At 50.0% G+C, this 14,438-nt stretch overlaps 1 protein-coding gene across 1 annotated transcript in view; it reads right to left on the bottom strand.

The window, feature by feature from the left end:
- Positions 1-14,438, bottom strand: part of LOC119391883 (zinc finger protein 791) — a 137,017-nt gene that overhangs the window by 21,669 nt on the left and 100,910 nt on the right. The window contains exons 21-22 of the mRNA XM_037659534.2: positions 10,293-10,483; positions 4,566-4,615 (exon numbers count right to left, since the gene is read on the bottom strand). Of these exons, the coding sequence (XP_037515462.1) occupies positions 4,566-4,615; positions 10,293-10,483 (241 nt within the window). The remainder of the gene's footprint in view (positions 1-4,565; positions 4,616-10,292; positions 10,484-14,438) is intronic.

The raw sequence follows: 14,438 nt of genomic DNA, 5'->3' as shown, positions 1-14,438 counted from the left end.
ATATGCCACATCCAAGAATCATGTTGAGTTGCACTCAACAGCTGCATGTTTATTAATACAGCTGCACCCCTTTATAAGGGGCACTGATATAACAGACAATTGGGTTTATATAAGGGACATCATTCTCCCAAAAGGATTGGCCATCCGAACTCTCCATCCTCTGTAACAGACATTAGTTGTAAGAGACAACTGGTTGCAAAATGCAAGCTATTCCTCAATTTGAGTCAATAATCTCGCTTGTAACAGACACTTTAAATTTAATTGTATGACCATTGGCTACTAGTTGCAGTTGTATCTATTGTGGAAACGACAGACGTGTACACTCACTACTTACCGTATTTACTCGCGTAATGATCGCACTTGCGTAATGATCGCACCCCTAAATTTTGTCGCCTAAATTCGATTTTTCTTTTTCCCCGCGTAATGATCGCACCCCGAACTTGCCGCATCAATATGTCGTGTGCCAAGTCTAGCCGATGATCATCGCGTTTATCATCTGTCGAATGTTGCGTTAATAACTCTTCCAAACTCGCCAAGTGAACTGCACGCACCAAACATATTCGTAATTTTTGCCCACCGTTGGCGGAAACGTTCCATTTAGGATTGCAGTAAAAGCAAATGCCGCAGTTTTCACTGAATGCCCGCCATGTGTTTTATGTCTGTGGCAGCTGAACGCGCCCATCTTTGTTTCTGTGATCTGAAAGCAGGCATCGCTACGCTAATGCCGTAAATTTACTGATTTAAATGAAAGCATTCCTTATTTAGACAGAAGAGACTGTTTTGACGCGCGTGACGTACTCACAACCACCGTGACTGACGAAAAGAAGAAAAAAAAAATGCGCTCGCTTCGCTCTGTGGGCCGCCATGTTTGTTTTGCTATCCCGCACTGTTACAGCGGCGGCCGCCTGTTGGTCGACCTGTTGTCATCCCGCAGCAACAAGCTGCCGACGCATTCCCATAATTCCTGAAAAAGCCATGTCGCCGCCATCCCAGCCGCCCGTCACGGCGTCACCTGACACCATGTTTTTTTGGCTGTGCTTTGTGATCGTCTGTTGAAGCGCCGTTTCACCATGGGGCGGTATGCGAGCTTTACTGCCGCGTTCAAGCTGAAGGCGCTTGATTACGCGCTAGAGCACGGAGACCGCGCTGCCGGCAGACATTTCGACGTCGACGAAATCCGGATCCGATATTGGAAAAAACAGCGCGAGAAGCTCATGGCTACGAACAGCACGCGCCGGGCTTTCCGCGGACCCAAAACGGGCAAGTTCCCTGACATCGAAAAGGCAGTCCTCGAATACGTGAGGGACATGCGCAAAGACGGTTGTACTGTGTCGTTAGACATGGTACGGACGCAGGCGCGCACAGTTTCCCGGAGGCTGGGAATAGCCACAAAGGACTTCCGCGCCAGCTCCGGCTGGACGACACGCTTCATGCGGCGGAATGGACTGTCGCTGAGGCGGCGGACGTCGTTGTGCCAGCGACTTCCATCCGCGTACGAAGACAAAGTGATCGATTTTCACAGGTTCGTCACGAGGATACGCCAGAAGAACGGTTTCCTGCTGTCACAGATAGGCAACGCCGACCAAACGCCGTTGATGTTTGACATGCCTCGAAGCACTACCGTGAACGAGAAAGGTGCTCGAAGTGTGCTCGTGAAAACGTGTGGTGCGGAGAAGCAGCGGTGCACCGTGATGCTCGCAGTGACGGCAGACGGGCGGAAGCTGCCGCCGTATGTGATTCTGAAGCGGAAAACAATTCCGAAGGGAAACTTTCCCCGTGGCATCCACATCCGCGCTCAAGCAAAAGGGTGGATGACGGCAGACCTCATGGTCGATTGGATCAAGACGGTTTGGGGGCGAAGAGCAGGAGCGCTTCTGCTTCCTTCACTTCTTGTGCTGGACAGCTTTCGGGGCCATCTCGTTGACAGTGTCCGTACCGAGCTGAAGGAGCGGCGCACGGAAATCGCAGTAATCCCTGGGGGTCTAACTTCGCTGCTACAGCCTCTGGACGTGTCACTGAACAAACCGTTCAAGGACAACGTCCGGAGGCTGTACGCAGAGTGGATGGCGGCGGGCGACCACGATTTCACGCCAAGTGGCAAAATCAGGAGACCCTCCGTGGAAGTCCTCTGCTCATGGATTCTCGAAGAGTGGAGTACCATTTCCGACGAGGTGGTCGTCAAGAGCTTTAAGAAGACTGGCATTTCCAACGCGCTCGACGGGACAGAAGATGACCGTCTGTGGGACAGTGAAGACACTGCCGATTCCGACAGGGAATCGTGCGGCGACGACACTGACGCCAGTGACGCTTCGGACTCAGAATGAACGTTAGGGGGTCAGAGAGTTCAAAAATAAAAGGGCAGTGTTCCATGCATGTAGCTCCTGTGTAATGCGTGCATTTTATTACAAAGGTAAGCCTTACTCTACTTTTATTTTTGGTTATGTTCATGATAGCTATCGTAAGAATTCAGATTAGCGACTTCTTTGCGTTTTCGGTGCTCAGAATATTGTTTCACGGAAAATTTACCCCGCGTAATGATCGCACCCCGAAGTTGGCGTCAATTTTTTCGAAAAAGAACTGCGATCATTATGCGAGTATATACGGTACTAGTATAACGTAGAGCGGATCAATCAGCTATACAACAAAGTTCTTGCAATGGGAATGCATGGTAGAGAAGCACTTCAACCTTTCCAAGGGCACAAGTGCAACCACACTTGCACCCTTTAAAGTGCAACCGCCCTTGTACCCAATCAAGAAGCTCTTGCACTATGTTCTGTTAACGACATATCTACCTTGCAAATGCAAGCAAAGCAATTGGCATTTCGGGTATGAGGTAAATATTAGGAACCAACTTGTACAAATCTTTATCATTATTATCCCTGTGCCAATTTTTATACTAGTGCTAAGTTATTTGTCCAACTGATAATTTTGATGATCGAATTATCCCGTACTTCAATGCTCCAGCCGCCGCCGCCGCTGCATCTGCCAGCTCATTCCCGTACAGGTTCGAGTGGCCGCGCACATGGAAAGGATGAACAGGTGACTTTTTGTTGAGCACGCTAATTAATCAATTAATCTTGAAAATGCAGGCGTTTGTAATTCTGGTATTCGTCAATGCCGTCAACATCGACAAGCAATCTGTGTATATGTGGACTGGCACTGAAAAGGATTTATCCTGTAAGTAAAGCAGTACTTCAGCTATTGCTGTGCTTTCTGCACAGTAGGCTCCACTGGCATTAACTAATTTAGATCTTCCAACTTTAATGATCCTTTCTGTACGAGTCATAACCACGAACACTGAACCTGCAGACATATGATCCCTCTGTATATACGTGTAGCACTGCTGTCCCAGACGAAGCAACAGCCTCCGTTGTGGTCAACTGCTGAAAAGTACATTGGTAGCGTTCTGAGGCATGAACACTCCATGGGTCCATTATGCAGTATGAGGATGATTATACACCGGCCCGTAACACGTGGGTTGCCGTAGAGTAAATGAGAAGAACTCCGCACACAAACAGTCTAACTCCAATTGTAACGGTGGTGCCTTCGTCAACACCGTTGTACGTGTTGTGCGGTATGCTCGAGTGAGCGCAAACAACGGTACTCTATGTAAGGAGTTAACATTGAGCTTTAATATTGAATCTGGGTATTGAGGCCACCAAACAGGTGTCGCATAGGTGACTGTAGGGAAAATAACTTGCCGATATATCATTTTTGCTGCATTTCCAGTTGCCAAACAGGGCATTTGAAAGTAAGCAATAATTTTGGTTGCCATAAGTTCCAATTTTTCCCTAGTGCTCTTTGAATCCCAATCCCGAATCAAATACTACTCCCAAAATTTTAATTGTATCTTTCCTCTGTAACCTACAATCACCCACGAGGGCCCGGAAGGAGGGACTTTTGACCGTCAGATTCCAGTGAGGTAATGCCAAATAGAAGGACTTAGGGATGCTAATCTGTACTCTGGCCGTAATGGACCACTGCGAGACTCTTTGCAACGACACTTTTGCTAAGTTTTCGAGGGTAGCCTTATTTTGTGCTTATTTTAGTTGCAGTGTGCCTACTTTGAAACAGAGATCGATAAAATGAGAATGTGGTACCTTGCTTATAAGAGACCCCCTCATATAAGGGACAAGAACTGCTCCCTGGTATATGTGTTTTATAAAGGGCTTCAACTGGACCATTGCAAGGAACACAGCACTATAATAGAAGACGGGGACAAGGAGCACCCTTCCTTGCCTATGTCTTTTATCACGCTGTGTTCCTTCCAATGTTTCACCAACACGTCCAAGCTTCTACACTAAATGTGCAACTGAAACAGTGGCCCCTGCCATGTCAGCAGGTTGTCATAAATATGACACAATGTACCCCATGTTTACTAAATGACAACTGCAACATCCAACTTAAAGCACTTTTTTTCCAGAAGCTCAAAAAAAGAAAGAAAGGTTTCTTGAGCAGGGACAAGCACCGATACCCCACATGGCACAAACCACAAGGGGCAAGGTTTCATCAAGGCCCTCTGATAACACCAACCAGGAACACACAGAGGCAAAACAAAAACTTACCGATCCATCAGGCATCAGGGCAGCACCTTTGTCGGACATTTCTGGCTGGACTGCAAGCAAAGCGAAAACGTGTAAAAAGAGTGCTGACGTGCCACTAGGAACACATTTACATGTATATATTTTCACAATGGACACTATGTGTTCATACGTTCCTAAGTTAGAAGTGTCACCAACTTCTTCAAGTTCATGTACACAGTTAAACCTTGGTATACTACTATGCAAGATGAAATAGTGCATACAATTAACCTGGATATAACGAAATTGACAAATTCCCGAAAAAATTCGCTATGAAAAGGTTCTCGTTATATCCAGTTTCAGCACGAAAATTCGGAAAAGAAACGCACAAATTAAACACAAGGGGAATTGAAGGCAGAGCTCACCCAAAACATATTTAGCAGCAAAAAACTGCATTATTTTGCTCTATTGCTTGTTTGTGAGGGATGGAAATGTTCGTAGGACAGCAATACAACGCTGCTCCGTCATCGTCTAGTCGTGGCCTCTGAGATTGGCTCCGCGAACCCGCGGCGCGGCGCAAGACGGCAAAGCGCACGAGTCGACTTCCGAAGATCTGTCGTTGTCACCTTGGTCGCGGACAGTTTCCACCAGTGCCTAATTTGACATCTGCTCGGTAGTGACAACACAGTTGTCGGCATTAAAAAAAATCGCAAAAGCTGCAAGTCGTCAGGGGCTGCTCCATGCGTGCGGTGCTCCATGCGCACGCGCGCACGGCGGCGAAAATGTAGAGCGAACTCCATATGCGGTGCGGCCCCACATATACGGCGCGAACTCGAAGCATAAAGGTCCCAACCCCACGTACGCGTTGCAGAGCGTGACATGTAGACTCGGCGACGCGCTGCAACACGTACGTGTGGTCAGGCCTTTACGACACGGAGCAAGCATTTTTTCTTTAGTGGCGTCACTTGGTGTCGCGTTAGATGCGCTACAACTACACAGTGCAGCATGTACTCGGCAAGAACCTGGTTGTAGCAGATGCTTTGTCTCATCAGCCACTCAAAGAACAGGACACGACACACCTCGCAAAGGAGGTCAAAGACTTCGAGCAGGGCCTCATCCGACATGTGTGCACCAAACGTGTGTCTGCAGAGACTTGCGGATGCGCAGGGTCAAGACTCTATCTGCAGAACTTTGAAAAACTATGTTCAAACGGCTCGGCCAAAGATGAAGTCACGAGTGCACCAGGAGTGCTTGCCATAATGGCAGTTCAAGAATGAACTTACGTCACATGACGGAATTCTCACGAGAGAGCAGCTGTACCTGATACAGTAGAACCCCGCTGTTACGTTCCTCACTGCTGCGTTTTCCCGGCTGTTACGTCGCTTTCCGCCGGTCCCGGCATAGCTCCCATAGGATACAATGTATTGGGAACCCCGCTGTTACGTCGTAACTGTCGGACCGTTCCCGTATGATACGTCGCGAAGTGCGCCCGGAGCCGACCGAGTGACTACCAAAGAGAGCGGCCATGGTGCATTTTCACGCAGCTTGGCCTCGTTTGACCGTAATATTAGCCGCATGAGAGGCGCAAGCAACAGAATCTTTCAATGGATGCAAACAAAAGCATGGCCTTCGAGATTCAAATTGCAAAGATGGCGTCGATGACGTAACTGCTCGCGAAAGCAAGGCCTTCGAGATTGGCATTTACTATTAACAAAAGCATAGCCTCTGAGATTTGCATTGCACAAACATGGCGTGTAAGACGTAATTGCTTGCGAAAGCAAGGCCTTCGAGATTGGCATTCACTTCTGCCATCGCGTTGGCGTAGACTCATCATCATCGTTATTTGTCGGAGAACGGGAGGAGTTCAAGCTGGTTGGAGCTCGCATGGTCGTGCGTGCGGTTCGCGGTCGGACTCGCCGCGCCGGTCGTGATTGCGTGTGCTTAGTTCTTTCATGCCTACAGCTGTTGGTGTTAAAAAAATCACATACGTTGATTACATTTCTATGGATGAGGCCGTCCTAAGCTCCGCGTTTCTATCCATCGACTAGATCGCGGCTGAGCGCGCCAATTTTCGTGCTGCTCGTAAGAATTGAAATAAAATTCTGTACCACTAAATATTTTGCCGTTTTTCCTGTTTTTCGGCTCTTACGTTTCCCGTCTCTTACGTTTATTTCCTACGGTCCCTTCAAAAACGTATCAGCGGGGTTCTACTGTACCTGTTTTGCTGATACCTTCAGTGCTGGCCTCTCTTCACAATGGGCACAAAGGAATCGTCAGGTGTACAAGGTGAGCCCAGGAGTCCTGTTGGTGGCCAGGTATATCAAAGGACATTGCCGACACCGTGAAAAAATGTGTCAGCTGCATGAAGCAGAGGCAGCCTTGGAGCGAACCACTTATGCCAACTCCCTTTCCCAACTGGCCTTGGCAGAGAGTGGCCATGGACGTTTTTCATGTCAACGAGAAACGCTACCTACTTGTTACAGACTGCTCTCCTACACTGAGACTGCATTACTTAAACATCAGGGACCATTGTCATTCTAAAGTCAAAGTCTATCTTCTCAAGGCACGGAATTCTTGAAACTGTGGTTATGAACAATGGGCCGCAGTTTCGTTCATAGTTTCTGGCTTTTGCTAGAGACTGGTGCTTTAGACACAGGCTTAGACCTCGAGCCCCAAGCACAATGCAACGGCTGTGCTGAGGCCGCAGTCAAGATCGCAAGGACTAAACTCACCAAGTCGTCCGACCCCTACAGGGCACCGATGGCGTACTCGGCAACCCCTTTGGACAATGGCTGTAGCCCTGCAGAGCTGCTGTTTAGTCGGAGACTGCAAATGCATGTACCTCTCTCAGCACAACTGTTGATACCTTCAGTACCAGATGCAGCTCAACTCAAGACCTCCAAGCACACGGCCAGAGAATGTCAAGAGTCCAATTACAACACGCGACATGCTGTAAGTGATCGACCAGAACTTCAGCCTACTCAGAAGGTGTGAATCACTGACCGCCAAGCTGGTCCAGTGCTGAACAAGGCAGATACACCCCATCCTACTGGATCGGCATAGAGCAAGATATAGTTTGTCGTAATGCCACGCTTCTTGTCATTGACCATCGACCAAACAACGTTGAAGATGACCTCGCATCTCTCGACAGTTGGCCCATCCGTCATGTTTTCGGACCTCTATGAGCTACTACTTTCCTATTAATACACAAGTTGTTCCGAACCCCGGCATCAAGCAGCACGTGATAGTAGTGCACAGGTTTGCTGCTGCAATCCATATCTCATGCAGCACGATGTGAGAGCCACTTATCGAGCTAAAATAGCTACCACAATCTGAAGACAGAGAGTGAACAGGAGGGGCTGCGCTACCACTGTAACACTCTAACAGCAGCTCCGCAGTCTCCCTTAAAGGGGCCCTGCAACACCTTTCTGAGTTATATTGGAATAGTCTCATTATTGACGTATGACTCTTCACGAGGCATATGGCGCAAAAATTTTTCGAATCCGTCAAGTCTAAGTAGTGTTACCAAATTGTAGAAATCACGTTCCGCAGCTTTCTCCCTCTGCTCAACGTCGCCAGTGCACGGAAAGCTGCGCGGGGCGTGGAGGGAGGGAGAGCGGAGGTGTGAGGAGGTGCCCAAGAGTTACGTCAGCGCCGGCGGAATCTTTTTCTTTTTCATTTTTTTCTCTCTGGCGTCTGGGCGCAACCACATGGTCTGTGGCGCCACTTCCGGTCGGCTTGCGTGGTCTTCGCATCCTCGTCGAGCGGAGCCCATCGCACCGTGTATCGCGCGTGCTTGAAAACTGCGAGTCGGTTTGGTAATGTTGGGTGTGCACCTCGAACTGCCGTAGTGTTTTCATTGCTCTGCCAACCATGGACGCAAACCTGCGTGCGCGTTTGGAACGAATGACAGCTGAGATGCGTTTCAACCCATACTCCGATACACTGCCTCGTCGCACTGCTCTCGCTTGAATTGTATTCAACACGGCAAAGCTGCGTACACCCTTCTCCCAGTGGCGGTACTTCGATGCTGTTTGCTCTTCGAATGCGGGCGCACAGCGAGTGCGGGCTGACAACAAACTAAAGACTAGAAGAAAGGATCGTGGGGCATCAGGCCGGCGCCGACCCATCCCCCGACTGTCTGCAGCTACCTTGAAAATGCGAGTCTGCTTGGTTGCTGTGTCGCGGTTTCTCGGGAACGTGAGACTACGGGGAGGATACGCCGAGGTACGGCTCGATGACATACTGAACAGACAGCGAACGGGCCTCTCGCCATACAGCGAACACAGGTATCCTAAGCTAGCCGGCGCCAGCATTGTTATCGGAGAAATGCTGCACCGCTGCCTCGGTCGGTCGTGAGAACGTGCCGACGATGCAGTTTCCAGCTGACGAGGCAACACTCGAACGGCTGCCACTCTCAACGGCAACCGGCGATGGTCAAAAGCACAGAAATATTCACGATTTCGGCACTGCGCATGGTGAAGAAAACGCTATCACGCAACTACGAGCAGACGAGCTGTCGGTGAGACCGGAAGTGCTAATATTAATGTTTGTTCGGTGTTTTAACAGCATAACACAATATAAACATACATATTATCTACTTATTGAACTCAAAATTAACAACGAAGGTAATAATGAGGGTGTTATCATGATTATAACATCAGCCAATGGCGGAACTGCAAACAATCACGTCATATATTGCGGACTAATAATACATCATTTGTCGAGAGAAGAGGGAGCGATTTTGAGCTGACTTTGAGAATTTATTGTAAATTCTAGGCCGTGCGGTTCGCTATAATGTTTGGCTCGCGTGTTTTCGGGAGCCTCGACTACCGATTGGCAGCGCTTTTTGACCCTGCTCAAAATGTGTTGCAGGGCCCCTTTAAGTGCAACACGGCTATAACAATTATCGGTTATGATAATGAAAATTTAGTGGCAGAAATTGAAAATGCACACTCATTTATTTTCTCTTTCTTGTCTCTCCACACAGTTGTGCCAATCACTTACTCCACACTGCTGATGATTGACATAGAAGGCAGTAATTTGCTGACGGCTGCAGGAAGAAGAGAAAAAAACCGCTTGTCGAAACCACACTCTACGCGTACCGTATACTGGGGTAGCGGACGGATGTCGTTTCGCAGAAAAATCACAGCATATCTACGGAGTGAATGATGATGAGTGGGCGAAGCTGCGGAGGTTCATCGGTAAACCGTGAATCTTCCGTGAATTCTGCCCAGTACATCATCACCGACGTGAGATCGGGCGCGTTTATACTAAAGGTTCGATGAGTTATGACGACTTGCCGCTCACTTTAATTTTACATGTACGCTGTGAATTTTCATTGTTTAGAAAACCATTGCTTAGAAAACATCTGGCGTCTTTCGTTAAGCAGCTGGCGTCTTTTCGTTTTGCTTTAGAAACATCTGGCGTTCTTTCGTTTTGCTTTTACAAAACATCTGGCGTCTTTTGTTGGTTTATTTCATCAATCAACGGCGTTTTGAACAAAATTTTTATTGTTTAATCACGCACGGGAGAAATCTCACCAGGCACTACCTTGGAGGTAAAGAATGGCTGCTAATGGGAATGAGAGACAGAAGAAGTCGGCTTTTAGCTAACGCTGCGAATTTTTTATTGTTCAACAACGCACAGGAAAAATCTCCCACCGGCACCACCTTGCAGGTCAAAGCGTGAGACTGGTTACATACTATGCTACGAGGGACGAACGGGTGCCGCTATAAGGAGCTTCGCCCCTAAAACAAAAGAAACACTCACACTTGTGTCCGCAGAGCAGGTGCAGCATGAGCTCCCGCCGGGTCATGAAGCGCATGGGGCACATGGTGCATGCATGGTTGGTCTGGCGCAGGTGGACGCGACTCACGTGGCGCTTCTTCTGCGCCAAGAAGTTGAAGCCCTTGGAACAGTGCTCGCACTTGAACGCCTTGTTGGCACCGTGCTTCGCCTGCCTGTAGAGCGGACAAGAGCAGTGGCCGGCGGACATTTGGTTGCACACTGCATCCCTTGATTAGCGTGAAGGGTGCAATAAGGATGGACAAAGAGAAGAAGTGACTTCCAGCTTTGAAAGTCAGAGCTGGAAGTCTTGTCTTCAATCTGGTCTGCTTATTGAATTGCTCACTATTTTGTATCTTACACGAAGAAGAACCGACGAACTAAGTCTTGACTTCCACATTATGTTAAGATGCACCGCCATAGCATGATCGACAAGTACACAACATGGTGACAATGATGGCACATGGTGTTTCACTTAGAAGTTCCCTTTGCCATGCCCACTCGCGCTATTTCAGCAATTGGCTCCACAGCTGGCACCGGCACCTTTAACAGTACACTTGCCCGTAAGTCCAGCGATGGCTAGGTCCCTGCCAACACTACGGCTACTAAAAGGTGCAAAAAACACAGGAGCGTATAACTGCTGCAAACGGCAACATCATAGTATTCCATATTAGGCCATTTCATCTTCGAAGGCCTGCGGATGTTTTGCGTGGGACAAAGAATACAACTCAGAATAACTGGTCTCCGGGCTAGTTGGCTAATATATATGTAGCGAGAGGGAGACGTGAAGGCGGCCGACGTGGCCGTGCCGAAGTCTCGCCACTTTATTCGAAGGCCCTAGTACCAGCAGAGCGACAGCGGCTGCCGGCGTCCAGCCTCCAGGAGCGTGAGCCCGTTCTACTGCTCGCGCCTCAAGCTCTGAGCATTAGCTGCGCGAGAGGCGCGGCGCGTAAGTGGTAAAATGGTGATGATGATCGTGAGCGGTGATGAAGATGCCGCTACAGATTACTCCCCCCCGCAGAAATGAAGCCGAAATGAAAAACTATGGGGGCGTATATACAAGGCTGGTGACGCGAGACAGAATGTCCGTGGGCAGTCCAGGTCGTCAATGGTGAAGGACTATCGGGAACCCTTGGGTCTCTGGTGGGCAGCTCTGGGAGAAGCGTAGAGGGCGGGGAACTAGGCGAAAGTACGCTGGTGTCGTGCCCAGGCGGATCCCACGACGACATGAAGGGGCCTTTCGGTAGCGGACCGGTTGGCGCAAGTGAGCGCGGCTGGCAGATGGAGTTGAGGGCGGGTGCGCAAGGGCCGGTGCGGGCGATGTGCGCGAAACAATGCAAAATGGCGCGGTGAAGCCACGACGAGCAACCATCGCGAGTAGCTGCTGCGATGGGTCTTTCCTGTGCGGGCACAGCGCTGACGCGGATGTCGGCACGGCGCGCCTGCACAGTGGCCACATGTCAGGTGGGCGGCGTCCTGTGTCAAGGGCTCAGGAGCAAATCTGCGGTGACACCGAGCAGGCGTAGTCGCTGCAGGCTCGGATGATGCACCTGTGCGCGTTGAAGCACCCTCTGCAGGTGGCACAGGAGGGCTCGTGCGCTGATCAGGATGCTGGAAGCCGGTCGACGTGGCAGGCGTCACATGTGCGACTTGCTCTGCCATTGGCAAACCAGCAGGCATGTCGTCCTCAGGCGCTTCCGTCATAGTAGCAGCGTCGCGCAAGTGCGGCCGAAGTTGGTAAGGGGCACGAACTTCTGCTGCCGTAGACGTCGAGGGCGACGCTGGTCGCTGCTGACAAGAGGCGCAGAGCTTAGAAGTCGGTGAAAGGTCGTGTTCGGGTACCGTCGACGGCGAAACCTCCGCGAGCGAGGGGCGAACAGTGGGCGAGAGGTTGTCCATGTCAGCTTCCAGTTCGGGCGGCAAGGTAGCCAGCGTGGAAGCCGAGGTCAGGGACGTGTCGTGAGCCGGCGAGGACAGGGACGACGGGCGGATGGCGGGCATGCCTGATGGACCGTCGGCCGAGGTCGTCGAAGAAACGCACCTCGTGGCAGACTGGTCGATGGCAGCAAGAACGTCGTCGGGTGCGGGAACCTCGGGCGTGGGAACCTGAACATCGTCGGGCTGGTCGTCCGGCGCGGGAACCACTGCGCTGGTGGCCGGACGAGAGGTGGAAAGAGACGTAGCCGGGGAAGGTAAGTCGCGGTCATGGGAGGGCTGCGGGCCGGGTGGTACCGCTCGCGTTGGCGGAGGGGAAACCCGGAACTCACGGGTCCCCGGTAGCGGGCGGTACGTCTCGCCGTAGCGGGCCAACACCGCAGCGCAGAGGTCATCATATGGCTGCAGGCTGGAGGACAACGCGGCGGACAGATGACGCAGCTCAGCCGGGAGGGCGTCAAGCAGGATGTTGTGCATTAGTGGCTGTGCGGTGACGCCGTTCACCGCGAGGCAGGCATCGAGCTGCATAAACCACGCTCGGGGGTAGGCCGGGTGAAACGGCGGAACTGGAGGGCAGAGTCGCGGAAGCATGGCAGCGGGCCGCTCGGCGAAGGGCGTGTTCTCCGGGTCACCAATTGTAGCGAGAGGGAGACGTGAAGGCGGCCGACGTGGCCGTGCCGAAGTCTTGCCACTTTATTCGAAGGCCCTAGTACCAGCAGAGCGGCAGCGGCTGCCGGCGTCCAGCCTCCAGGAGCGTGAGCACGTTCTACTGCTCGCGCCTCGAGCTCTGAGCATTAGCTGCGCGAGAGGCGCGGCGCGTAAGTGGTAAAATGGTGATGATGATCGTGAGCGGTGATGAAGATGCCGCTACATATACTTAACAAAGCCATTGTAGTGCAAAACAAAAACAAATTAGGAACACAGTACCGGACAACACATAATGCCGCCCATAGTGTCTGGTTCCAGTGTCTGGTACTGTGTTCTTTATTTGTGTGTTTGTTTTGCGCTACAATGGCTTCATAAAGAATTACATTAGTAACAAATGTGTGTAAGAAATGTGTCAGTGATCTCTCAACTGTATTATCTGACAGAGAGATAAACTTCTTGAAAGATTGTGAGTTTTGCTCTTGGAATTGTGACTGATGTATGCATATTTATTCTGAGGTTAAAGGCCGGTTTTCTTCAAATAAACTTTCATCTGACAGTCATCACTTATCCTGCTACATTTGTTCCTTTACTTCCTTGTTCTATTTCATCCTCACTTCTAAAAGATCTACAGTTTCGCCAACACAACACTCAGAGCAGTTATTTCGCTGGAGAGTTTCATGCACCAGGCTACTCAGATGTAAATACAGCTACAGGGCTACTGTCTAACTAACAGTTACTGACAAGCACAGCTGAATGTACTAAGGTTGAAAGCTAATAGCCAATACAGTGCACAGGGACCCAATAAATATGTATATTGTAATGTGAGAAACAGAGACAACGCCTCATCGCTGGCTGGCTGTTCTATTCTCTAGCATCGTTGTTGTCCTCTTCGCGTCAGCAGATCTCGAAGGTGCTGTTCTCAGCCGTGGTTTGAGCGAATGAAATTAGCTGCGGCCGCGACTCTCCCGCTCCGTTGCAGCGGTAGGCCGATAAGGTGGTGGTGGTTTCTTGGCCCGCGTCAGCCAGTTGGCACGTGTAATGGTGCAAGTTGTAGCGAGCGCGGGCCAAGAAACCACCGTTAATTTATCGGCCTACCGCTGCAACGGAGCTGGCGAGTCGCGGCCGCAGCTAATTTCATTCGTTCAGACCACAACTGAGAGCAGCATGTTCGTTGCGCACGAATGCGCTGGTCGCATGGTTCTTTTTGTGTTTCGCAGGCTTTCTTTGCAGCTTGGAAAGAATGGTATACGTGAGTTTCTTTATGACAAATAATGCAGTGAGGGTTTCTGAAGACACTCTCGAACTTTGCAAGTTGCATTTCTTGCCTAAAGTCAATATTTAGCAACTTAGTTAAATAATACTAATTAACAAATTAATTAATTACAAAACAAAGACTGGCAGTAGTGCTCAAGGTGACAGTCAGCAAATTGCAACTGCCTATAATGCATTTTTTGACCCTCGGCTAAAGATAGCTGAGACACTCAGTGTATAGGCAAAATATATATACAGTAAAAGCTCGTGAATTCGACACCCGTTAATTAGGAAATT

Source organism: Rhipicephalus sanguineus, chromosome 4 (assembly GCF_013339695.2).
Source record: "Rhipicephalus sanguineus isolate Rsan-2018 chromosome 4, BIME_Rsan_1.4, whole genome shotgun sequence".
Classification (NCBI taxonomy): domain Eukaryota; kingdom Metazoa; phylum Arthropoda; class Arachnida; order Ixodida; family Ixodidae; genus Rhipicephalus; species Rhipicephalus sanguineus.
Note: the sequence above shows the minus strand (reverse complement) of the source record. Positions and strands in the feature narration are given on the sequence as shown.